At 34.7% G+C, this 25,396-nt stretch overlaps 1 protein-coding gene across 4 annotated transcripts in view; it reads left to right on the forward strand.

The window, feature by feature from the left end:
* Positions 1 to 25,396, forward strand: part of KLHDC2 (kelch domain containing 2) — a 34,378-nt gene that overhangs the window by 1,578 nt on the left and 7,404 nt on the right. For 2 of the 4 annotated variants that reach the window (XM_074290509.1, XM_074290511.1), the window contains exons 2-3: positions 4,341 to 4,420; positions 25,152 to 25,269. In XM_074290509.1, coding sequence (XP_074146610.1) covers positions 4,341 to 4,420; positions 25,152 to 25,269 — 198 coding nt within the window. Of the gene's footprint in view, positions 1 to 319; positions 451 to 4,340; positions 4,421 to 25,151; positions 25,270 to 25,396 lie in introns of all 4 variants that reach the window. The other 2 variants (XM_074290512.1, XM_074290510.1) reach the window with 2 other exon arrangements.

Genomic DNA, 25,396 nt, shown 5'->3' on the forward strand with positions numbered 1-25,396 from the left:
GAGCTTAAAAAACTAAAATATTTTATCCTACAGGCAATAGCCTGTTGAAATAATCTAGGCAAGAGATGATGAGGGATTGTTGAGAAGAGAGAAGAGGTTGTATGTGATGGTTGAAACGGCAAGATTTAGCGATTTATGGTATTAAGGAAGAGTGAAGAATTGCCGATAATGTTGAGGCAATCAATCTGGGAAACTGGAAGGATAATGACATCCCAGAAAAAAAAACAAAAAAAAAAAAAAGAGAAATTTCGAAGTTAGTGAGAGTTTGGGGGGTGAAGGATGGGTAAATGACTTCTCTTCGATATGTTTTGGGTTTGAGATTTTTCCAGAACATCCAGTTTGAAATGGCCAGTGGGCAATTGGTGATGTAAGACCAAAACTATGCTGGAGATAGACACACGAATAAGACATAATCTTTGCCTTTAAGGAGCTTACAACCTGGTTGTTAAGGTAATGTGTTATTTTTGTTTCTGCTTTTTGTAATTTAGATTTAGGATGTTGTGAACTAAATGACCTTTGAAGGTCTTTACAGGTTTGTCGTGAATCTTAAGTAAATGTGTTCTTTTGTAATTTTGCTTCATTTTCCTAGTGATAGCAAAACAGAGATATTAAATTATTATGGCTGGTCTAAAAAACTAGTTTCACCAGCTGAGACGAGGATAGTTTCATTTGGTATGTCTAGTTTAGCCTATTGTCTCTGCCTATTCCTTTCCCTTTTACTAGGGAAGCATCTTGCATTGTAATGGATAGAGCACCAAAATTGACTTCAGTAAGACTTAGGTTCAAGTCTGCTTAAGGCACTTAGTAGCTACAAGATACTACACACTTACTGTTTCTTAGTCTCAATTCTAGAGTTGTTGTGAAGATGAAATGAGATATTTGTAAAATGTTAAACAACTTTAAAGCACTATGTAAATAATAGCTTTTATGGGACTATCATTGCTTAAAATCGTGAATAAACCCATATGTTCTGTTTCCAGCATAAGTATTCTATTAAATGGTTGTAAGTGATTTTCCTAAAGTCAAGTTTGACCCTATTCAGTATTAACTCTAGCTCTTCACAACTTGATACCAGCCTACCCATCCAACATATTTATATGGCAATACACCATTTTCCATTTGCCTTCTTAGCTTGTCATTCTTGTCTCCAGCAACAAGGCATATCCATGAACCAGCTTTCAATTTATTAAGTGCCTACTATCTTTTTTTTTTTTTTTTTTGGCTGAGGCAATTGGGGTTAAGTGACTTGCCCAGGGTCACACAGCTAGGAAGTGTTAAGTGTCTGAGACCAGATTTGAATTCAGGTCTTCTTGATTTAAGGGCTGGTGCTCAATCCACTGTACCACCTAGCTTCCCCTAGCTTTTCTCTTGTCTCTAGCTCTTAGTTCAGCTTCGATGCCACCTTCTGCAATGAAATTTTTCTTGAGCCCTCCAATTATTAGTCTTTTCCCCTTAAAATTATCTTGTATTAGTTTTGTATATAATGAAAAGCAGTATGGTGGTGGGTAGACAGCTGACATGAAACCAGCAAAACAAGGGTTCAAATCTGACTTTTGATAGCATTTTCTAATTTTTCAGGATTTGGGCATCTCTTCTAAGAAGTTGCAGAAAAGGTACTAACCTGCATTAGTAGAATAAGTCTCCTCACTTGGGAGATCTCAGTACTAATGAAATTGCTGGTTTGCATCCTACCCCTGTGCCTTTTAAATTTATACATACTGTCTTCCTAGATAGAATGTAAACTATTCCAAGTACAGACTGTTTTATTTTTGTCTTTGTATTTGTTGTCTAGCAGATAGTAGGCACTTAATAAACTGATAGGAAGAATGTTTTTTCTCATTGTGTCTTGAAATATAGTGAAGATATTTGATTTTACCCATTGTGTTTGGGGCTAAAGTCATGGAACTGATCTGTTTTACTCTTATTTGGCCCTGTTCTGTGATCATAGACTATAGTCATAGTGTCAACCTCTTCCAAGAGATCATTTTTGATTACAAGGGCAGGTTCATGAAAGTGTATAAAAGAAAATGAAAATTTTTTCACTTTTTTTTTTTTTCAATTAATGAAGTTCCAGCTTTCCACCCACCTATCTTCATTCCCTCATTGAAAAAAATCCCTCAAGCAATAAACTGGGAAAACATTTTTACATTCAAAGGTTCTGATAAAGGCTTCATTTTTAAAATATATATAGAATTAACTCAAATTTATAAGAATTCAAGCCATTCTTCAATTGAAAAATGGTCAAAGGATATGAGCAGACAATTTTTAGATGAAGAAATTGAAACTATTTCTAGTCATGAAAAGGTGCTCCAAATCACTATTGATCAGAGAAATGCCAATTAAGACAGCTTTGAGATACTACTATACACTCTCAGTTTGGCTAAGATGAAAGAAAAGATAATGATGAATGTTGGAGGGGGTGTTGGAAAATTGGGATGCTGATACATTGTTGGTGGAACTGTGAATGGATCCAACTGTTCTGGATAGCAATTTGGAACTATGCTCAAAAAATTATCAAACTTTGCATACCCTTTGACCCAGCAGTGTTTCTATTGCGCTTATATCCCAAAGAGATCTTAAAGGAGGGAAAGGGACCCACATGTGCAAAAATGTTTGTGGCAGCCCTTTTTGTAGTGTGTAGAAACTGGAAACTGCCCTTCAATGGAGAATGGTTGAATAAATTTTAATATATGAATGTTATGGAAAATACTGTTCTATAAGAAATGACCAACAGGATGATTTCAGAAAGGCCTGGAGAGACTTATATGGACTGATTCTAAGTGAAATGAGCAGAACCTGGAGATCATTATACATGGCAACAAGAAGTCTGTGCAATGATCAGTTCTGATGGAGATGGCTCTCTTCAACAATGAGATGATTTAAACCAGTTCCAATTGTTCAGTGATGAAGAGAGCCATCTATACCCAAAGAGAGGACTGTAGGAACCGAGTGTGGACCACAACATAGCATTTTCATTCTTTCTGTTGTTGTTTGCTTGCATTTTGTTATTCTTTCTCAGGTTTTTTTTTTCCCTCCTTGATCTGATTTTTCTTGTGTGGCAAGATAACTGTATAAATATGTATACATATATTGAATTTACATATTTTAACATATTTAACATGTATTGGACTACCTGCCAGCTAGGGGAGAGGGTGGGGGAAGGAGGAGAAAATTTGGAAGAGACGGTTTTGTAAGGGTCAATATTGAAAAATTACCCATGTATATGTTTTGTCAATAAAAAGCTTTAATTTAAAAAAAAAAAAAAAGAAAGAAAAAAAATCCCTCACAACAACTTTATATAATCAAGCAAAACAAATTTTTGATTTGAGTAGATCAGTCTGTATATAAACATTTATAAAGTGCCTTGTATTTGCCAGTATTGTGCTAAGCACTGGGAATACAAAGGCAAAATTTAAATCCCTCTTCTTAAGGAGCTCAAACTCTAGTGGCGAAGACAACTGTCAAACAACATATATAAAGATATAGACAAGGTAAATTGGATGTAATCTCAGAGAAAAGGCATCAGCTTAAAGAGAGACTGAAAAAGGTTTCTGGTAACAGATGAAATTTAGGAATTGAAGGAAGATGGAGAAAATGACTTATATGTTTGGAGGAAACCCTAATAAACAGCTAAGTGATTAAAAAGAAGTGATAGTGGAGTTGATAAGGCAGACATCATGGAATATGATCCCTTGTGCATGTAAAGGGGCTGCTACTTGTGAGACAAAAGGAGACAGGGATGGAGGAGAGAATGGCCAAAAGCATTTGATGGGACATGAGAAGGAACTGTCATCGAGTGGTTTCGTTGTTTTTAGTGAAATGCAAGGCAAGGGTCTCTACTGAGGGGTGAGGAGAGATAGAATAATGGGAGATTTGAAGGAGGGATGTAAAGGTTTGGGAAAGCCTCTGTGTTTAGTGGGATAATTATTTGTATAGGTAGGTATAAAAGAATAGCTATTCCTATGAAGTTCCACTTGACATTAGGTAACATTAAAGTTGTAGTGGGGAAGGTCAGTACATCTTCTACCTTCATTCACCAGAACATTGTAGTACAGAGGCAAAAAATATAATAAGATTTTAATGTATTCTTGAGACCTTTATGCTTCTAACTCACAGGATCTTGGTAAATGGTGAATTTTACAAATTAGCCTGATATTGAATATTACCACAATCACAGTGAGAAGATATTATTACTATTATTATTTTTTTCAGAAAATTTATAAGTAATTAAAACTTGTGAAATGAAGTAAAGTGATAATATCTATTTAAGATAAAAATCTACAAATGCTTGTTATCTTTTAAATTAATAGTCTTTTTTATGTGTGTGTTATTTTTTTTAGAATGCTCAAGTCAGAGGATTTTATGATTTTTATCTGCCTAGAGATGAAATATGGATTTACAACATGGAGACTGGAAGATGGTAAATTTAAATATTATTTGGAAATGGGGTCAGGGATGAAAATCCATGTAAGTTTTTAGAGGGAAAAGTAACTGTTTAAAAGTTCCATAAAATTCCACTAAATGAAGGTTTCAATGAATTATATTAATATGCTTTAGAAAATCAATGAGGGGGGAGAAAATTATTGGGGGGGAGGATGTGTGCGTATTTGTATTTGTGTGTGGTTCTTATAGAATTTTAAGAAATTACTCTAGGCCAAGAGTTTTTAATCATTTTTGGTTTCATGGGCTTCTTTGGTAGTCTGGTGAAGCTTAGGACTTCTTAAAATAATGGTGTTTTATTTTATTTTATTTTTTGCTGAGGCAGTTGGGGTTAAGTGGCTTGCCCAGGGTCACACAGCTAGGAAGTGTTGTGCCTGAAACCAGATTTGAACTCATTTCCTCCAGACTTCAGGATTGGTGCTCTATCCACTGCGCCACCTAGCTGCCCCGAATATCTTTTTAAAGACATAGAATACATGTGATTATAAAAGAAACCAATAGTACTGAAATAGTTACAAAAATATTTTCCTTTAAAATTCACAGATCTTCGGTTAAGAACTTTAGCTCTAGATTTTGGTTGCTCCTGATTATTTTTTATTCTTTAAAAATTTACTTGAGGGTTCCATGGCCACAGATAAGGAAATGTCAGTGTATTATAGAATAAAAGATGGAGACAATTTACATCTGCTGATGGAGGTGAAAAATGATTTATAAAATTGTCTAGATTGTATAGTCTCTTACAATCAATATTAAGTGTTGGTACTTTTAATGAAAATAGTATAGTTTCTGGAATCTTCTTGGTAGGAGAAGAGAAACTATTTCCTATTTTATTAAGCTTAGTGGAGTTTTACTTTTTTCTTATGATTTAAAAAATTATATAAATTTTGAAATAAACTGTTGCAAAAAGAATATTATAAAGGGGTATTGCAGGATAAATTGATTTTGACAAAATCTTCATGTTTCTCTAAATTGTTGTCATTTAGTTGTTTTTAATGTTTGGCCTTTATGACCCCTTTTGGGGTTTTCTTGTCAAAGATATTGGAGTGGTATGCCATTTCCTTCTCTATTGGATAAGGAAAGAGAGGCAAACTGGGTTAAATGCCCAGGGTCACAAAACTAGTGTCTAAGGCAAGATGTGAAGTCAGCTCTTCCTCACTTCAAATGTGGCACTTTATCTGCTGTATCACCTAGCTGCCCCAAATTTAATTCTTTTCTATTGTATTTTTATAAATTGGCTTTATAGGTAATTCTGTAGTATAGGATTTACAACTTAATATTCACATGAAAACCTCCAGCAAAGGTTCTTGGAGTGTAGAGGGAATCCTGAACAGCAACATTTGCATAGTTATTTAGGGAATTTTTTCCTTATATTGATATGAAATCTGTCGGCAACTTTTGCTGACACATTAAAGAAGAATTTGTTTTGCTTGTTTTTAGAGAGTAGTATTAGGAACAGTGGTTGGTAGTTACAAAGAGGCACATATTATCTAAACCTGATAGAAAGAAATACTTCCTAACTCTTATTCAAAGGTCAAGCACGCCGCTTTGGGAAGAACCTGTTCCCTGTCACTGGAAGTTTTTAAAGAAAAGATTAATGGTGAATAGAGCATTGGCCCTGGAGTCAGGAAGACCTGAGTTCAAATCCAACCTCAGACACTAAACATTTAGTAGCTGTGTGACTCTGGGCAAGTAAGTCACGTAACTCTAATTGTCTGGGGGCCGGGGTGAAGGGGGGGGAGAGGAGAGAGGGAAGGAGAGATTAATAGACTCTTCCCATTTATGTTCTATGGTGTATTTTTTTTTTAAGGTACAGATTGGACTAAATGGCATTTGAGTTTCTTTTAAGCTTTAAATCTTATAGGGGAAACAACATGCAAACAACTTTTCATACAGGATAAATTGGAAATAATCATTAAAAGACAAGTACTAGAATTAAGAGGGCTCAGGAAAGGTTTCCTGTAGAAATGGGATTTTACCTGGGATTTGAAGGGAAGTCAGAAGGTAGAAATAGGAGGAAGAAAATTTCAGGAATGAGAAAGTCAGTAAAAATACTTAGAGATGATGTCTTGTTTGAGGAACAGCAAGGAAGCCAGTGTCACTGGATTGAAGAGAATATGACTGGGAATAAAATGTAAGGATACTGAAAAGGTGTGGTGCAAGTTATGAAAGGATTTGAACATTGGAAGAATTTCTATTTAATTGTGGAGGCGACAGGGAGTTTACCAAGTAGGGGAGTGACATGGTCAGACCTTCATTTTTAAAAATTAATTAATTAAATTAATTATTTTTTACAAAAAATATATGCATAGGTAATTTTTCAGCTTTGACAATTGCAAAACCTTTTGTTCCAATTTTTCCCCTCCTTCCCCCCACCTCTTCCCCCAGATGGCAAATTGACCAATACATGTTAAATATGTTAAAGTATAAGTTAAATACAATATATGTATACATGTCCAAACAGTTATTTTGCTGTACAAAAAGAATTGAACTTGAAACAGTCAGACCTTCATTTTAAGGTAATCATTTCAACATCTGAGGGGAGGATGGAGTGAGGTGGGAATACATTTATGTTAGGCAGACTATTCAAGATAGTTCAGATATCATGTAATAAGACCCTACATGAAAGTGTTAGCAGTATCAGAGAAGATAAAGTAGGTCATTTGCTAGAGATGTTACAGACATAAAATCAACAGAACCTTTTTGATTGGATATAGGGGAGATAGTATTGGATAGAGTAAAGTGAGGCTATAGAATGAAGAGTTGAATTTGAATCCCAGTTGTGAGCTTGGAGAATAGTGGAGTCTTGACAATAATAGGGAAGTTTGAAAAGGTATCAGATTTAGGGGTAAATGAATTGTTTGAGGTAAGTTGAGTTTAAGACGCCACCATCACTGTAGAAATAGGAATGAGGACCATTTAGTGTTTTTCTTTGAGTTTCCTTGGCCAAAATAAAGTTTCATGCAGTAGGCTAACTTAGAGATGATTTCTCTTTATACTCAGCTGACTGGTTCTTGGGAAATAGAGTCAATCTGTTGCCTAGGGTTGTTATAAATCTTTTCCAGCATAGTAGATAGAAACTGCTAGAGGTTGTGCTCCACTTTCAGGACCCCAGAGTCACCTTCATACATGATAAAGGGTCGGAATGGGACTACTCAATTTTGAATTATTTAAAAAATAATTCATTATGAAAAACAGGAAACATAAAACAGAAGTGACAGCTGTATACGTTATAATAATTTTATAATGATTATTTAAAAAGTCCAGAAAGTGTTTCGCATAATATGACTTTCTTGTTTCACATAGTATGAAATACTGGCCAAAAGCAACATCAGAGTCAAATATGAACTTATCTTATGGATGGGTGTATGATCAGGAGAAGTATGATCAGGGAAAAAAAAAAATGATGGATATTATGAGCAATATCATGTTAGAAATCATAGAGAAGCAATTTAAAGAAAACTTGATAGTGACTTCCAGCCAAGATTGGCTACTTGATCAGAAGCAAATAACCTAGCTCGAACACACTTACTGTAAAAATTATGCCAGACTCAATGATGACAAAGAGTCTACCAAAGAACTGCATAAAGTCAGCAAGAAACCCACAGAAAATGGAAAAAGGCCAACCACAGACCCCAAAACAAGCTCCCAATGCTACCAGAGATAGACCAGACACATATGCATATGGAGGCTTCAAGAGGGGAAGGTACTCTTTGAGAAAATCCCAGGGTAGTCAGAAGGGACCACAAGTTATTGGGAGTAGAATTTTCAGATTATCTGGGACTCAAGGCTTCAAAGGATACTTAGCATTATTTTCTGAAATAGAGGGAATCCTGAAAATTCAGCACTCTGAAAATCAAAGAACCATAGGAGCCAGGTAATTCAGATTGAGAGGTAGGATGTATAGAGAGGCTGACTGTCCCACCCAAAAACACAGCTGAGATACTAACATAAAACCCCAATTTAGGAATTAAAACTGGAGAAATGAAAGAAGAGGCAAACAAATGTAAAGAATTAAAATATATACTGAGAACAAAATCTAACCTAGAAAGAGAGCTGCAAACAGAATCTCAAAGGGAGATAAGGATTTTCCACAAGGATTACATAAATAAATTACATAAAAAGTTGAAAGAAATTTACCAAAAGATAAAAATTGAATACAAGTTTGTTAGGTTCTTACTAAGTGCTACCGAGAATTAATGAGATATTAGGTTCTTACTAAGTGCTAAATCGGTACTTAACAATTCTCTAGTTCTGGTCTTTACTAAGAGTTTAACCCCTTTGAACTCCTAGGGAGGAACTTGCATGCTTAGGAGGAACAAGTTCATAAAAATTGCTGGGAAAATTGGAAAACAATATGTTAGAAACTCGGCATCGACTTACTTTTCACACTCCATACCAAAATAAAGTTAAAATGGATACATGATTTGGCCAAAAGATGGTACCATAAACAGATTAGGACAACAGAGGATAATTTAGCTATTAGATCTTTGGAGAAGGGAGGAATTTTTATCACCAAAGAAGAATTAGAGAATATTATGAAAGACAAAATGGACAACTTTGATTACATTAAATTAAAAAGGTTTTGTACAAAATGTTTGTGGCAGCCCTTTTTGTATTGGGTAAGAAACTGGAACCTGAGTGGATGCCCATCCACCATAATAAGTTATGGTATATGAATGCTATGGAATATTATTGTTCTATAAGAAACTATAAGCAGAACGATCTCAGAGAGACCTGGAATGCATGAACTGATGCTAAGTGAAATGAGCAGAACCAAGATTATACGGTGATTAGTTCTGATTAATGTGGCTGTCTTCAACAGTAAGATGATTCAGACCAGTTCCAATGGTCTTATGATCAAAAGAACCATCTACACTCAGAGAAAGGACTGTGGGAACTGAGTGTGGTTCACAAGATAGCATTCTCCCTCTTTTTATTGTTTGCTTGCATTTTATTTTCTTCATTTTTTTCTGGTTTGATTTGATCTTTTTGGTACAGCAAGGTAATTATATAAATATATATATGCATATATTAGATTTAACATATATTTCTACTATGTTTAACATAAGTTAGACTACTTCCCATCTAGGGGAGAAAGGGAGTAAACTGGAATATAAGTTTTGCAAGGGCTAATGTTGCAAAATTATCCATGCATATGTCTTGAAAAATAAAAAGCTTTAATAAAAAAAAAAAAGTTTTTGCACAAAAAACCAACAGAAACAAGATTAAAAGTGAAGCACAAAGCTGGGGAAAAGTCTTTTCACCCGGTATTTCTGATAAAGGTCTCATTTCTAAAATATATAAAGAACTGTGTTAAAGTTATAAGAATATACATTATTCTCCAATTGCTATATGGTCTAAGGATATGAATAGACAATTTTCAGATGACTAAATTAAAGCCATTTATAGTCATATGAAAAAATGCTCTAAACCACTATTGATTAGAGAAATGCAAATTAAAAACTGAGGTACCATTTCATACGTCTTAGATTGGCTAATAAGATGGCAGGAAAAGATCATTATTAATGTCAGAGGGAATGTGGGAAAACTGGGACACGAATACATTGTTGATGGAGTTGTAAAATGATCCAACCGTTTCTGGCGAACAATCTGGAACTCTGTCCAAATGGCTATCAAACTGTGCATACCCTTTGACCTAGCAGTGCCATTACTGGGTCTGTATCCCAAGGAAATCAAAAAGGAGGGAAAAGAACCCACATGTGCAAAAATGTTTGTAGCAGCTCTTTTTATGGTAGCAAAGATTTGGAAAAGGAGTGAATGGATGCCCATTAGTTGGAGAATGGCTGAACAAGTCGTGATACATGATTGTAATGGAAGATAATTGCTTATAAAAAAATGACGTACAAAGGCCTGGAAATATTTACATGAACTGATGCTGAGCGAAACCAGGAATACATTGTACACAATAACAGGAAGAATGAAAGGCTTGCTTCTTTTTCAGTGATTCAAAGGAATCCCAATAGACTTTGGACAGAAAATGCCATCTGCAACCAGAGAAAGAACTAAGGAGATTGAATGTACATCAACAATGCTGTGATTAGTTCTTTTATTTATATATATACATATATATATATATATATATATATATATATATATATATATATATATATATATATATATATATATTTTATCTCTCCCATGATTTTTCCCATTTGATCTGATTTTTCTTTTCCAACATAATTCATAAAACAATGTATATTAAAAATAAACTATAAAAAAACCCTTATCCAATTAAAAACCTCATTGAAAATTTCATTAGACCAAAAAGAAATCAGAAATTCCATGATGCAAAATTAGAAACAATGAGAAGATAGAAAACCCTGCTATCTGCCATCCAAAATTCACCTAGAAAATAGGACAAAAAAAGATCACTTAAGAATTATTGGTTTCTTGAAAAGCGTAATTAAAAAAAGAAAGATGGATAAGTTTCATCAATCAAATAGAAACTCAAATGAAAACTATGCAAATATATTGGACAAAGTGAAAATAGAAAAAAAAATCAATAGAAAAAAATAGAAAATATCTCCTTAAAAGAAATTCTAAAAGAAAAAGTCTCAGGAATGTCACACCTAAAATCTGGATTAGCTAAGTCAAAAAAAATATACCTCAGGCATCTAGAAAGTACCAACTTCAATATCAAGGAACCATTCAGTATCACATAAGACCTATGATTTTCTACTGCAACTGAGAAATCTTGGAATATAATATTCCTGAAGTAATAAGCTTGCAACCAAAAATAATCCTGGAAAAACTGAGTATATCCTATGGAGAGGGAAAAAAAAAAAAACAAACAACAAAACCTGGACCTTCAATTATTCTTTTTCTTTTTTCTTTTTCTTTTTTTTTTTCCTCAAGGCAAATGGTACTAAGAGATTTGCTTAGGATCACACAGCTAGTAAGTTATTAAATGTCTGAAGTGGGATTTGGATTCAGGTTCTCCTGATTCCAGGGCAGGTGCTCTATTTTACCATCTAGACACTCCTCTTCAATTATTCCTAATGAAAAGATTCCAGCCTTAGGAAAACTCCTGTACAAAGAAGTCAAAAGACATAGATAAATTTATTTGAACAGTTGAAAGGATAGTATGATGATAAAAGATTTAATATTCTAATAAAGAAGAATCAAGGAGATAGAGCTAAGACAGTGAAGTCAAGACAGGGACTCAACTGAATTGTTCCCTAAACCCCTCCAAATACCTAAACAAATGCTAAAGTGGCAGAAGCCGCAAAAAGATACAGTGAAGCAGTTTTCCACCCCGAGACAACATAGAAGGTTAGCAAGAAAGATCTGGTTCTTGTGTGAGAATAGAACATTGGCCATCAACAAGCCATGCCAACATACCTGTGGGCCTAGCATATCAGGAGCAGTCTTTGGGAACTACTGAATCAGCAACAATAATGGCAACTTTCAGAGCCCCACAGACAAAAAGTGTCAGACAAATGAACAAAAGAATATTATAGAGTTCTCTTTGCTAGTACTAAGGCAGGGCTTTGATGCTTTATCCATACTCAGATTTGGGGCACAGTCCTGAGTGACAGATACAGGGTGAGGAGCACTAGTATATCAGAGTTTGGAGCTGCAATAAAGAACAGGCACTCTATTCACAATTCCAGGGCAGAAAGAGTGCTTGTGGTCATTCACAGGTCAGAATATTAGTAAATACCTCTCCTTAGATCATACCACTTTTGAAGAACTGGTTCCTAGAAGTATCTCTGAAAACAGCTGCACAAAACCCCTGAAATTTGGGATAGCACATGTGGAAACAGAGCGGAAGAGGTTTTTTGTTTGTTGGTTTGGTTTTTTTTTAAGCATAATGGATTTCTTATATTATTTTTTCCCAATCATACTTTTTAACATTCATTTTCAAACCTTATGGTTCCTGATTCTTTTCCCTCCTCCCTCTCCAATATTGGCAATACATGTGTAGTCATGTAAAACATTTCCATAATAGTCATGTTGTAAACAAAAACATATACCAAAAAAAGCCCAAAACAGTCAAATAAAATGAAAATAAATAAAGGATGCTTTACTCTCTATTCATATATTCATCAGCTCTTTTTGTGAATATAAAAAGCATTTTTCATAAGTCATTCAAGTCTTTGATCATTATATTCCTGAGAATAGTTAAGTCATTCATACCTGATCATCTTACAATACTGCTATTACTTTGCACACAGTTCATTTCATGTTGCATCATCTCATGGAAATCTTTCCAGGTTCTTCTGAGAGGATCCTGTTCATGATTTCTCATACCATCATAATCATATGCCAGAATTTGTTTAGTCATTTCCCGATTTTTGGACATTCCCCTCAATTCCCAATTCTCTTGTCCTAGAAAAGAGCTGCTATAAATATTTTTTTTGTACATATAAGTCTTTTCTCTCTTTGTTTTCTATCTCTTGGGATATAGACCCTGCAGTAGTACTGCTAGGTCAAAGGGCATGAATGCCCTTTGGGCATGGTTCTAAATTGTTTTTCCCATGGTTACTTGAATGAGTTCACAACTTCACCTACAGTATATTAATGTCTTATTTTTTCTCCACATCTTCTCCAACATTTGTCATTTTCTTTTTCTGTCTTATTAGGAAATCCCTTAGGTATGTGGTAGTAGTTCAAAATTAACAATGGCTTAAAAGTCAAATAAGTGAGGAAAGGGACATACAACAGAAAAATATTTTAATCACAAAAGGTTACTGTAATGACAAGGAAGATCAAAACATGAACTCAGAAGAAGAAAACAAAGTAAAAGCTCCTACATCCAAAGCTTTAAAAAAAAAAAAATGAATTGGTTTCAGAGCTCAAAAAGTATTTTGAAAATCAAGTAAGAGGTAGAGGAAAAATTGGCCAGATAAATGAGCATGATGCAAGAAAATCATGAAAAAGAAATCACCAGCTTGATAAAGGAGACAAAAAAAAAATTACTGATGAAAATAACACCTTAAAAAACAAACTAGGCCAAATGATGATGGAGGTAAAAAAGCCAATGAGGAGAAGAATGCCTTAAAAAGTAGAATTAACCAAATTCCTTCAAGAAAAAAAAAAAAACTCCTTAAAAGGTAAAATTGAGCAAATGGAAAGTAATGACTATGAGAAATCAAGAAACAATAAAACACCACCAAAAAAATGAAAGATTAGAAATTATTGTGAAATATCTCATTGAAAAAAACAACTGACCTGGAAAATAGATTCAGGAGAGATAATTTAAGAATTATTGGACTACTTAAAAGCCATGACCAAAAAAAAAAGGGGGGGGGGATTCTACATCATCTTTTAAGAAATTATCAAGGAAAACTGCCTTGATCTAGAAGCTAAAATAAAAATGGAAAGAATCCACTCATTACTTCTTGAAAGAAATCCTCAACATTGTTGGTGGAGTTATGAAAGAATCCAACCATTCTGGAGAGCAATTTGGAATTATGCCCAAAAAGTTATCAAACTGTGCATACCCTTTGATTCAGCAGTGCTACTACTGGGCTTATATCCCAAAGAAATACTAAAGAAGGGAAAGGGACCTGTATGTGCCAAAATGTTTGTGGCAGTCCTTTTTGTAGTGGCTAGAAACTGGAAAATGAATGGATGCCCATCAATTGGAGAATGGTTGGGTAAATTATGGTATATGAAAGAGATCCCAAAATGAAGACTTCTAGGAATATTACAGTCAAATTCCAGAGCTCCCAGATCTAGGAGAAAATACTACAAGAAACCAAAACAAACAGTGAAAATATCCTGGAGCCATAGGATAATACAAGATTTAGTGGAGTCTACATTAAAGGATTGGAGAGCTTGTTAATCTAGAGGGCAAAGGAGGTAGGAATACAATCAAGAATTATCTTTTTAGCATGTCCTTCAAGGGAAAACATGTTATATTCAATGAATTAGAAGACTTTCAAGCATTCTTGATGAAAGATCAAAGTGAATAGAAAATTTTACTTTTAAATACAAGACTTGAGAAATTTTAAAAAGGAAAAGGAAATTATAAGGGACTTAAGGTTATACATGGGAAGGTGACTGACAAAAACTTTCATTATTAGGACAGGAGCATATGTAGACAAAGGGTACAGGTTTAATATGAAGGGATAATATTTAAAAAGATTAAGGAATGAAAAAGGAATATACAGGGAGAAAGGGAAACATGGAATAGGGTAAATTATGTCACATAAAAGAGGCAAGAAAAAAAGTCTTGAAAGTAGAAAAGAGGAAGGAGCTAAAGGAGAATGAGTGAACTTTACTCTCATCAGAATTGGCTCAAGAGGAGGGTTAGCATACATACTTAATTGAATATAAACACCTATCTTATACCTTATTAAAAAAAATAGGAAAAGGGGGCAATGGTGATAGGACAGATTAGGAGAAGGAATAGTCAGAAGCAAAAGACTTTTTTTTTTTTTTTTTTAATAGAAAGATTTTATATTCTTGCAAGAATGGGTGCCTAGGTGAATAGAGACACCTTTGAAATTCCAAAGGCAGCAATTTATTTCCTATCTTGAAGCACAAGTCCCTCCCCCAATACCCCATTAATTAGATGTTGCAGAAGTTACAGGATATGAATCTCCACCTTTCATTGCATAGCCAGTCACTGCCCCCTAGGGAGCTTACATTCTAGAAGGAGAAAGGTGATAGTGGAGGCTGGGGCAAAGAACAAAAGATTGTTTTCAAATCTCAGGTCATCACTCCTGCTTACAAAAGTCAATCCCTGCTCCCAAGGAGAGAAGCAAAAGACTTTTGAGGAGGGACAGAGTGAAAGGAGAGAATAAAATAAATGCAGGAAAGGAAGAAATAGGATAGAGGGAAATACTATTAGCAAAAGTAATATGAAGAAAATTTTGAAGCAAGTTTCTCAGATAAAGACTTCATTTCTTAAACTTATAGAGATCTGAGTCAAATTTATAAAAATAAGAGCCACTCCCCAATTGATAAATTTGATTATTGAACTAGATATGAACAGTTTTCAGATAAGTAATTAAAGCTATCTATAACTGATGAGGTTAATGGCAGTCAGTTGTTAATCCCCTTATGGTTGGTGCACAGGTTCTTCATGAAAGAATTCATGAAACTCCAAATATAAATTGGCAGAAATGAAAGTTTATTGTTGGGTAGGAAGCCAGTTTTGATGAGAGATTGACATCTTTAGTGGCAAAGTCCTATTAGGGAAATGGAGGCTGACATTGAGAAGAAAATGCCTTCTCAACCAGAAGGGCTAGAAACAGAGCAAGCTGCTTTGGACCTTCTGCAAAGAGTAAGTTCAGAAACTGCCCTTTAAAAGGAGTGTGGAGGTTTTGGGTTGAAAAGGAAGCCAAAGTTTCCAGGCCAGGATGCTTATCAGTATCTAGCCCAGATCTCCAAATGGACTTAACACTTCAAAAGGGTGCTTTTTGACCAAGATTTCTAATTGAATCAAAGGGTCTGGCATCCCAAAAGATAACTTATCTGTGGGGAGACTTCAAAAGGGATCACAGATCAAAAGGGAACACAATTTCAGTAAAGGGAACAGTTTCCCTTCCCCTTCATAGCCATATGAAAAAATGCTCTATTGATTGGAGAAATGGAAATTAAAAGAGTTCTGAGGTATTACCTCATACCTCTTAGACAGGCTAAGAAAAGAAAAATGACAAATAATGGAGGGGCTGTGAAATAAATGAGACATTAATGCATTGTTGGTGGAGTTGTGAAGTTATTTGTCCATTTTGTAGAGCAATTTGGAACTGTACCCAAAGGATATAAAAACCGTGCATACCCTTCATCATAGCAATACTACATATATATGTTCCAAGAGATAAAAAGCAAAATGGAAAAGGACTTAAAATGTTAAAAAAATATATATATTTATAGTATCCCTTTCTGAGGGCAAAGAATTGGAAATAAGAGATGATGCCCATCAATTGGGGAATAGCTGAACAAACTGGTATGTGATTATGATGGAACACTCTTATTCTCTAAAAAATGACTTCTAGGATGCTCTCCCAGGAAAGACTTCCATCAGCTGATGCAAAGTGAAATGTTAAAGTATAACTGTGTATAAAGTAATAGCAATAGTATAAGATTGTCAATTTTGATTGACAATGACTTAGCTATTCTTGGCCATACAATGATTGAAGACAACTGTGAAGGACTCATGATGATATCCATATCTAGAGAAAGAACTGATGGTGTCTGAATATAAATTAAAGCATACTTAAAAAAAAAAAGCTTTTTATTTTGTAAAATATATGCAAAGATAGTTTTTAATATTCACCCTTGCAAAGCCTTGTGTTCCAAATTTTCTCCCTCCCTCCTTCCCTTCCCTTCCCATAGAGAGCAAATAATCCACTATAGGTTAATCGTGTGCAATTTGAAGCATACTTTTTAAACTTTCTTTATTTTTCTTGAAATTTTTCCTTTTTTTTTTTTTTTTTTTTTTTTTGGAGGGGGTACCTGTCTTTTCATTTATAACATCTCTATTATGGAAATGTTCTTCATGACTACAGATATGTAACCCATATGCAATTGCTTGCCGTCTCAATGAGGGAATGTGAGAAATGAGGAAGGGAAAGAATTTGTAACTCAAAAATTTTTAAAACAAATGTTAAAAATTGTTTTTACATGAAATTGGGAAAAAATAAAATACTAAATAAGAAATAAAGGAGAATGGGGAGAGAGGTTATCTAACTTACGAGAAGTATCAAGTACTCAGCCATACCATAGTCTGAAAAAACACTCCTGAGTGAGACCCAAACCAGATTTTTTTTTCTTGTTATTGGGAAATATTTAACAAAATTAAAATACAATAATAATAAATAAGAATTTTCAAATGAGAAAAAAAAAAAAACAACCTGTGGGCTGATTGGTTGTTCTGAGGGTTTTAAAAGCAGAAAGGTAGTCTTGGGAAAATGGAGGCAGGTGTTAAAAGGGAGGATAACACTAGAAAGAGGATCTTCCCAAACAAAACAAACTTCCTCATATTGAAGGTGAAATTAAAGAACTCAGTTGGGTAATGGCTGAATAAATTGTGGTATATGAATTCATTTGATTATAAGTGTACCAGAAGATGATTTGAGATGATTGAGGCCAGTTTCAATAATTTTTGATGAAGAGAGCCATCTATGCCCAGAGAGAGGACTGTGGGAACTGAGTGTGGATCATAACATAACATTCTCACTCTTTTTTTTTTTTTGTTTTGTTTTGTTTTCTTATTCATTTTTTATCTATTTTTTCTTGTGCTGCAAGACAATTGTATAAATGTTTACATACATTGGATTTAACATATTTTAATATTTGTAACATATATTGGTTTGCTCACCATCTAGGGGAAGGCATGGAGGGTAGGAGGGGAAATTTTGGAGCACAAGGCTATGCAAGGGTCAGTGTTGAAAAATTACCCATGCATATGTTTTGAAATTAAAAAGCTTTAATTTAAAAAAGAAAATCATTAGAAATAGTAACTAAGGCAGAGTGAAATGAGCAGAGCCAGAAATTTTTTTTTCACACTAATAACACTACAAAGGAAAACAACTTTGAAAAATTTAAGCTTTCTGATCAAAGCAATGGCCAACCATAACTCCAGAAAAACTATAATGAAATATGTTGAACATTTTCTGACAGAAATGAAAAGATCAAAATGCAGAAGGAAATATGTTTTTGTATAGTGCCAGTCATCATGTGCATTTATTTTTGCTTGATTATGCAAGATTTGTTTGCTGGTTTTTTCCCTTTTTAATGGGAGAGAGGGATGGTGATATGAATAGAATATAGAGCTAGCATTTGTATAGTTATTATTGCCAGTCATGCTAAGCACTTTACAAATATCTTTTGTATTCCTCACAACCACCATGGGAAGTAGATGCTATTACTGTCTCCATTTTACTTTTGGGGAAACTGAGGTTGACAGTGGTGAAGTGACTTGCCTAAAGTGACTCAGTTAGTAAGTAATGGCTAAATAAGAGGGCCATTGAAATATTTCACTCAGATTTTAATAAACACAAAATAAAACAAACATAGTCTAGCCAACAAATGTTCATTAATATGTGCCAGGCACTGTTAGCACAAAGAATGGCACAAAAAAGTCAAAAGTTCACAGTCTAATTGATAGAGGAAATTCTGTGCACACAAGGATAAATTAGGAATAAAGGATTGGCAATAACAGTGAGTTTGGGGAAAGCTTTCTTACAAAAGATAGGCTTTTAACTGGGGCCCAAAGAAAATCAAGAAAGCCAGAAGAAGGTAAGCATTCCAGGCATGAGAAAATGTCCACAGTAGGGAGATATGAAATATGTTGTGCAAGGAATACCAAGAAGGCCAGTATCACTAAATCAATAAGTATCTTAATGAATGAAAATTATTTTTTAATAGCCCTTACTATTTGCTAAGTGCCAAGAATACAACACAAAGGTAAGGCAATCTTTGTTCTCAAAGAGCTCACATTATAGTAGAGGAGACAAATCAGATGGAAAAGTCTCATGGTGCTAATTTATCATAATTTTCATATTTTCACTGATAAAATCATATAAGTTTCTGATTTTAACCCATTTGATAGGGTGGAGGACTTTGTTGGCAGAAATTTTCTATTTTGGGTCTTTAGCAGTTGCCGCACTTCCAAGAAAAATTGCTAGGCTGTGTTTCCAGAGGTTGCTCTCCAGAATAGTATAAGTGAAGGAACTTGGGCCAGAAGTATTGTTTTTGCCAGGTTCTTGGATTCAGGACCTTGAATCATCTCTATTGGGCTCTGAGAGGTGATGAGTGATTCAACTTCTCTGCCAGTTATTTGATGCTTCCTGTTTCTCTTAAGATGCCTTTTTTTCAGCTTAATCCAGAGGAGTGTGGGGGCACATTGTAGCAAATGTGGTAATCCTGTCTCTTTTTCAAGGTACCTTGCTGTTTTAGCTAGGCTGACTTCCCTACCCTGTGGGTGGCAATTAGTTGGCACTAGGTAGAGAAAGCTGGCCCCTTCTCTAAAAAGATGGGTATAAGGCCTGCTCTGGAAACAGGACTGATGGTCTGGCAGGTGATGCCATGCCCTGAGCTCCTCTACTTCATATGACTATTGGTGTCATATGACACAGTTGTTGCTGATGGTTATGAAAAAAGTGGGCCTTCTCTCCTCAGAATAATATTTTAATGATGGTTGCAGATCTGGTGTTTTGGGATGTACATCTTTTTCCCACAGCTCTTGGGTTTAAGATTCTGGGCTGTCTCCATTGCGGTTTAAGGGGAAATTGTGGAGATGGTGATGGGTGGTTTGATTTTCCTGGCAGGTATTGCCTCCTGTCTCTTCTTCAGAGTACCTTGGCATTTCATTTTGACCCAAAAGAGACTAAGATATATTGTGGGGAATAGATCGAAAAGGTAGGAAAAGGCAAAATCATATAGTTTTAAAAGCCTGAAGATTTTATATTTAATTCCAGAGATGATAAGAAGGCATGTGAATATATTAAATATAGAAGTATGAGGGAGGGAAGAATGACATGACCATATATATGTTGAATGTTAATGTTTGATTGTCTGTGATACTTTTCGAGTCTGAGTCCCATAAAGTCCCAAATTGGAACTTTATATTAGGCCCACTCTCTTGCACACTTCTGGGAAAGGAATGTTGGGGCTTTGTTTGGTTTTGCTCTCTGGATTCCTGCTCCTCCTTAGGATCCTCCTAACATTAGATAGACCTTTTAAACACCAAATAAAATGGGCATTTCCATGTATGCAGAATATAAATAGAGGAAACTTCAGTTGTCTATTATGTACATACATCTTGCTTTTTAAAAAAGATTCAGGGGCATCTAGATAGTGCAGTGATTAGAGCACCAGCCGTGAAGTCAGGAGGACCTGAGTTCAAATATAGCCTCAAACACTTAACACTTCCTAGCCATGTGACCCTAGGCAAATCACTTAACCCCAATTGCCTCAACAACAACAACAAATTTCAGGTAAGTTAGTATTATAGAGTTCAAGATATCCTTTTGGCTTCTGATATTTCTTCCTTTGCCTCTATTTCTCTCTCTCTTTTTTTTCCCTGTATAATTTTCCTTCTCATCCTCTACTCATCAAATGAGAGTGAAGAGTGGGAGACACAAGTCATTGTGAATATTAATGGTTAACAATAACCACATTGGTCAGATCTGAAAATGTCTTATTGTGCTCCAGTCCAAATTATTGCATTAAACAGACTCTTAAGTCTTTCAAAAACTGTTTTAGTACAAGTTTGTTCCATTCACTTTGCACTGCAACAATTTATATAAGTCTTCCCTAGCTTTTTTTTTTTTTTAACTTAACTATTCCTTTTATTTATTTATTTTTATTATTATAGCTTTTTATTTATAAAACATATGCATGGGTAATTTTTCAACATTGACCCTTGCAAAATCTTCTGTTCTAACTTTTCCCCTCCTCCTTCCTACCTCCTCCCCTAGATGGCAGGTTAAGGTTAAATACCTTAAAATATATATTAAATACAATATATGTATACATATTTATACAGTTACTTTGCACAAGAAAAATCAAATGTAGAAAGGAAAAAATGTAGAAAGCAAATACTTGAGAAGGAAAATAAAAATGAAAGCAAACAATAACAGAAAGAGTAGAAATGCTATGTTGTGGTCCACACTCATTTCCCATAATTCTCTCTCTGGGTGTAGCTGATTCTCTTCATTACTGAACAATTGGAACTGGTTTGAATCATCGCATTGTTGAAGAGAGCCATGTCCATCAGAATTGATCATCATATAGTATTTGATCAAGTGTATAATGATCTCATTTGACTTAGCATCAGTTCGTGTAAGTCTCTCCAGGCCTCTCTGAAATTATCCTACAGAACAATATTCCATAACATTCATATAGCACAATTTATTTAGCTATTCTCCAATGGATGGGCAGCCATTCAGTTTCCATTTTCTACTTACTACAAAAAGGGCTGCCAGAAAATTACCCATTTTGCACATGTGGGTCCCTTTCCCTTCTTTAAGATCTCTTTGGGATATAAGTCCAGTAGAAACACTGCTGGATCAAAGGATATGCAAAGTTTGATAACTTTTGAGCATAGTTCCAAATTGCTTTCCAGAATGTTTAGATTTGTTCACAGTTCCACCAACAATGTGTCAGTGTCCCAGTTTTCCCACGTCCCTTCCAACATTCATCATTATCTTTTGCTGTCATCTTAGCCAATCTAAGTGGTATGTAGTGATATCTCAGAGTTGTCTTAATTTGTGTTTCTCTGATCAATAATGATTTGGAGCACCTTTTCATATGACTAGAAATAGTTTCATTTTCTTTGTCTGAAAATTGTCTGTTCATATCCTTTCACCACTTATCAATTGGAGAATGACTTGATTTCTTATGAATGTGAGTCAATTCTCTATTTTGGAAATGAGGCCTATATTAGAACCTTTGACAAAAAAAATGTTTTCCCAGTTTATTGCTTCCCTTCTTGTCTGCATTAGTTTTGTTTGTACAAAACCTTTTTAACTTAATATAATCAAGATTTTCTATTTTGTGATCAGTAATCCCTAGTTTGGTCATAAGTTCCTTCTTCCTCCATAGGTCTGAGGTAAACTATCCTATGTTCTAATTTATTTATAATCTCATTCTTTATGTCTAGATCATGAATTAATTTCACCTATATTGGTGTATGGTGTTAAGTGTGGGTCAATGCCTAGTTTCTAGCATACTAGTTTCCAGTTTTCCCAGAAGTTTTTGTCAAATAGTGAATTCTTACCCCAAAAGCTATTCCCTAGCTTTTCTAAAATCATGTTTCATTTTTTTAAAATAGTGCAGTAAGTCTATTAATATATTCTATACTTTAATTTACTTAGCCATTTCCCAGTATAAAATAAGCTACTCTAAAATTTTCTTGTCCATTTGGATCCTTTTCCTCTTTCTTTGATCTTCTTGGACTATGGACCCTGGTAATGGTTCTGGCTAAAATTAGGAATTTAATCTTGGAAAAACTTAAATGAACTTCTGCAAAATGAAATGAATGGAATCAAAAGAACAGTGTATAGTAACAGCAGTAATGCATGATGATCAACTATGAATGACTTAGCTATTCTCAGCAATACAGAGATCCAAGACAGTTCTGAAAGATTTATGATGTTATTCATCGCCAGAGAAAGAATTGATGGAACCTGAATGCAGATTGAAGCATATTTTTTCTTTACTTTCTTTTTCTTGTTTTCTTTGTTCTTTCTTGTCTGTTTTCTTTCGGAACATGACTAACATGGAAATGTTCTGCATGCCCGCACACATGTAACCTATATCAAATTGTTTGCCTCCTAAGAGCGGGAGGCAAAGAATTTGGAAGTCAAAAATTTTCAGAAACTAATGTTAAAAAATGTTATACATGTAACTGTGAGAAAATATTAAAGGAGAGCTTATAGATCTTTGGATATAGTTACAAAGTGTTTCCCAGAATGACTGGACCATTTTGTAGCTCTGCCAGCAAGGCATTGATATACCTGTATCTCTGCTGCTGCATTCTTTGGGTTTTAAATATGATATTCTTCAAAAATCCTAGAAACTGTTCAGTACTTTTTTTTTTTTTTTTAATTGAACTTTTTTATTTACAAAGCATTTTCATGGGTAATTTTTCCAACATTGTCCCTTGCCCCCCATTCTCTCCCCCAGATGGCAGGAAGTTCAAATACATGTTAGATTCAATATATGTATACATATTTACACAATTATCTTGTTGCACAAGAAAAATTTTAAGAAGGAAGAAAAGACTGAGAAAGAAAAAACACAATGTAACAAAGTGAGAATGCTATGTTGTGTTCCACATGGTTCTTACAGTTCTCTCTTTGCCTGTAGATGGCTCTCTTTATCATTGTACAAGTGGATCTGATTTGAATAATCTCAATATTGAAGTGAGCCATTTCCATCAGAATTGACCATTGTATAGTCTTCTTGTTGCCATGTATCTCCTGGCTCATTTCACTTAGCATCAGTTAATGTAAGTCTCTTCAAGCCTCTCTAAACATCCTGCTGGTTGTTTCTTACAGAACAATAGTATTCCATAGCATTCATATATCATAATTTATTATTCTCCAGTTGATGGGGTTTCACTCAGTTTCCAGTTTTTTGGCACTACAAAGAGGGCTGCAACAAACATTTTAGCACATGTGGGTCCCTTTGCCTCCTTTAAGATCTTTTTGGGATATAAGCCCAGTAGTAACACTGCTGGATCAAAGGGTATGCACAGTTCGATAATTTTTTGAGCATAGTTCCAAATTGCTCTCCAGAATGTTTGGATTTGTTCACAGTTCTACAAATAATGTATCAGTATCCCAATTTTCCAACACTCCCTCCAACACTCATCATCATCTCTTCCTGTTATTTTAGCCAATCTGACAGGTGTGTAGTGATATCTCAGAGTTGTCTTAATTTGCATTTCTCTGATCAATAATGATTTCAGTACTTTCATCTTACCCCTAATCTTACCTAAGGGTAGGCCTGATACTGCTACTCTTTGATCTTGAGCCTTTCAGATTTTTACTTCTGCTTTTAGCCTGGGTGATCCAATTGCATGCTTGAAATTGCAGGCTTGGAATTCTAGTAGACTGTTGGCCCCAAGCCCCTTCAGTTAGGTGGAGCTAGCTTAAATTCTTAACACTCAATTTTAGTCTGAGTTTCCTAGACCTCTTTAGTCAGATTTGTACTCCAAACTGTTTGCATACATATTTAGATAGCACTGTATAAAATCTTAGGCCCGATATACTCCTTATCCCCACCCCCTTCAATCCATCAGTCCAGTTTGATATGAGATATACAGGTACTACTAGCTGGGTTCCATTCTGCTGCTTGTTAGGTATTCATCCTCAGTTACCTTTAGAGCTGGATATATAATTCTTTCTTGCCATTGTAAATAGCTGCAGGTCCTTACAGTCTCTGTGCTAGAAGAATCTTTTTATACCTTCCTGAATGGACCATAAAGCCATTGCCTGCAGGCCTCTAACTGATGTGGGCAGGAAAAAAAATGACATTTTTAGTTTCTCCTTGGATTTCTTAGTTAACTAACTTCATCTTGGTTTTTTGCTTCTTTTGATTTTTGTTGGAGAAGTCAGGGGAGAGAGCTGTTGGGTTGTATTGTTTCTTTTTATTCACCATCTTTGCCAGTTTCTGCTCTTGAAACATTTTTTTAAAAAGTATGTTTTTAAAAGGCTCAATATTGAACAAGAATGGAAAAGGAGGCTGAATTATTCCAAGGAAATTGCAAAGGTTTTCTTGAACAAAGCCTTCTTTTAAAAAACCTTTCTACTAGTGTTGCTATATGGCCTTAAGACAGAATGTTCTTGCTGCAAAGTATGATATATAGAGACCAATGAAGAGATGCTTGGTGTTTATGAATAGCATATAACAATTAGGAATATTTGAAAAACATGCATAAAAGATGTCATCAAGGAAAGGCCAGAGAGATGACAGGTATACATAGATATCATAACAGGAGAGCATATTATATGCATTCCTTGGGGTAAAGTTATGGAAGGATGTGGATAAAGGTATACAGGCAGACAGAAATGCATTGAAAACTATATTGTGGGAAGGAACTGATGAGATTTATTGAGTATGGTCACTGAGGTCCCTTCTCTCAACTTTGATTGTAGAAGTATTTCTTCCCTACTGTAGAGGGAAAATGTCAGTTTAAAAAAACTGATGTTCCTAAATTAGTTTCCTTATCTGTCCTTTTTTTTGAAAGATAACTAATATTCAGGTTTTTTATTTCCTATCAGGACGAAGAAAAATACTGAAGGTGATGTTCCTCCTTCTATGTCAGGGAGTTGTGCTGTTTGTGTAGATAGGGTGCTATACTTATTTGGAGGACATCATTCGAGAGGCAATACAAACAAGGTTAGTGATTTCAAGAATATAAAATTCTCTTTTCCTACTTTAGAAGCAATGTTTGTAGACACCAGTTTTTTTTAGGTTGTTCAAATAAAGTTAAAGGATTTATTACTCTACCATTTTTTTTTTTTTT

The sequence above is a fragment of the Sminthopsis crassicaudata genome, chromosome 2 (assembly GCF_048593235.1).
Source record: "Sminthopsis crassicaudata isolate SCR6 chromosome 2, ASM4859323v1, whole genome shotgun sequence".
NCBI classification, from domain to species: domain Eukaryota; kingdom Metazoa; phylum Chordata; class Mammalia; order Dasyuromorphia; family Dasyuridae; genus Sminthopsis; species Sminthopsis crassicaudata.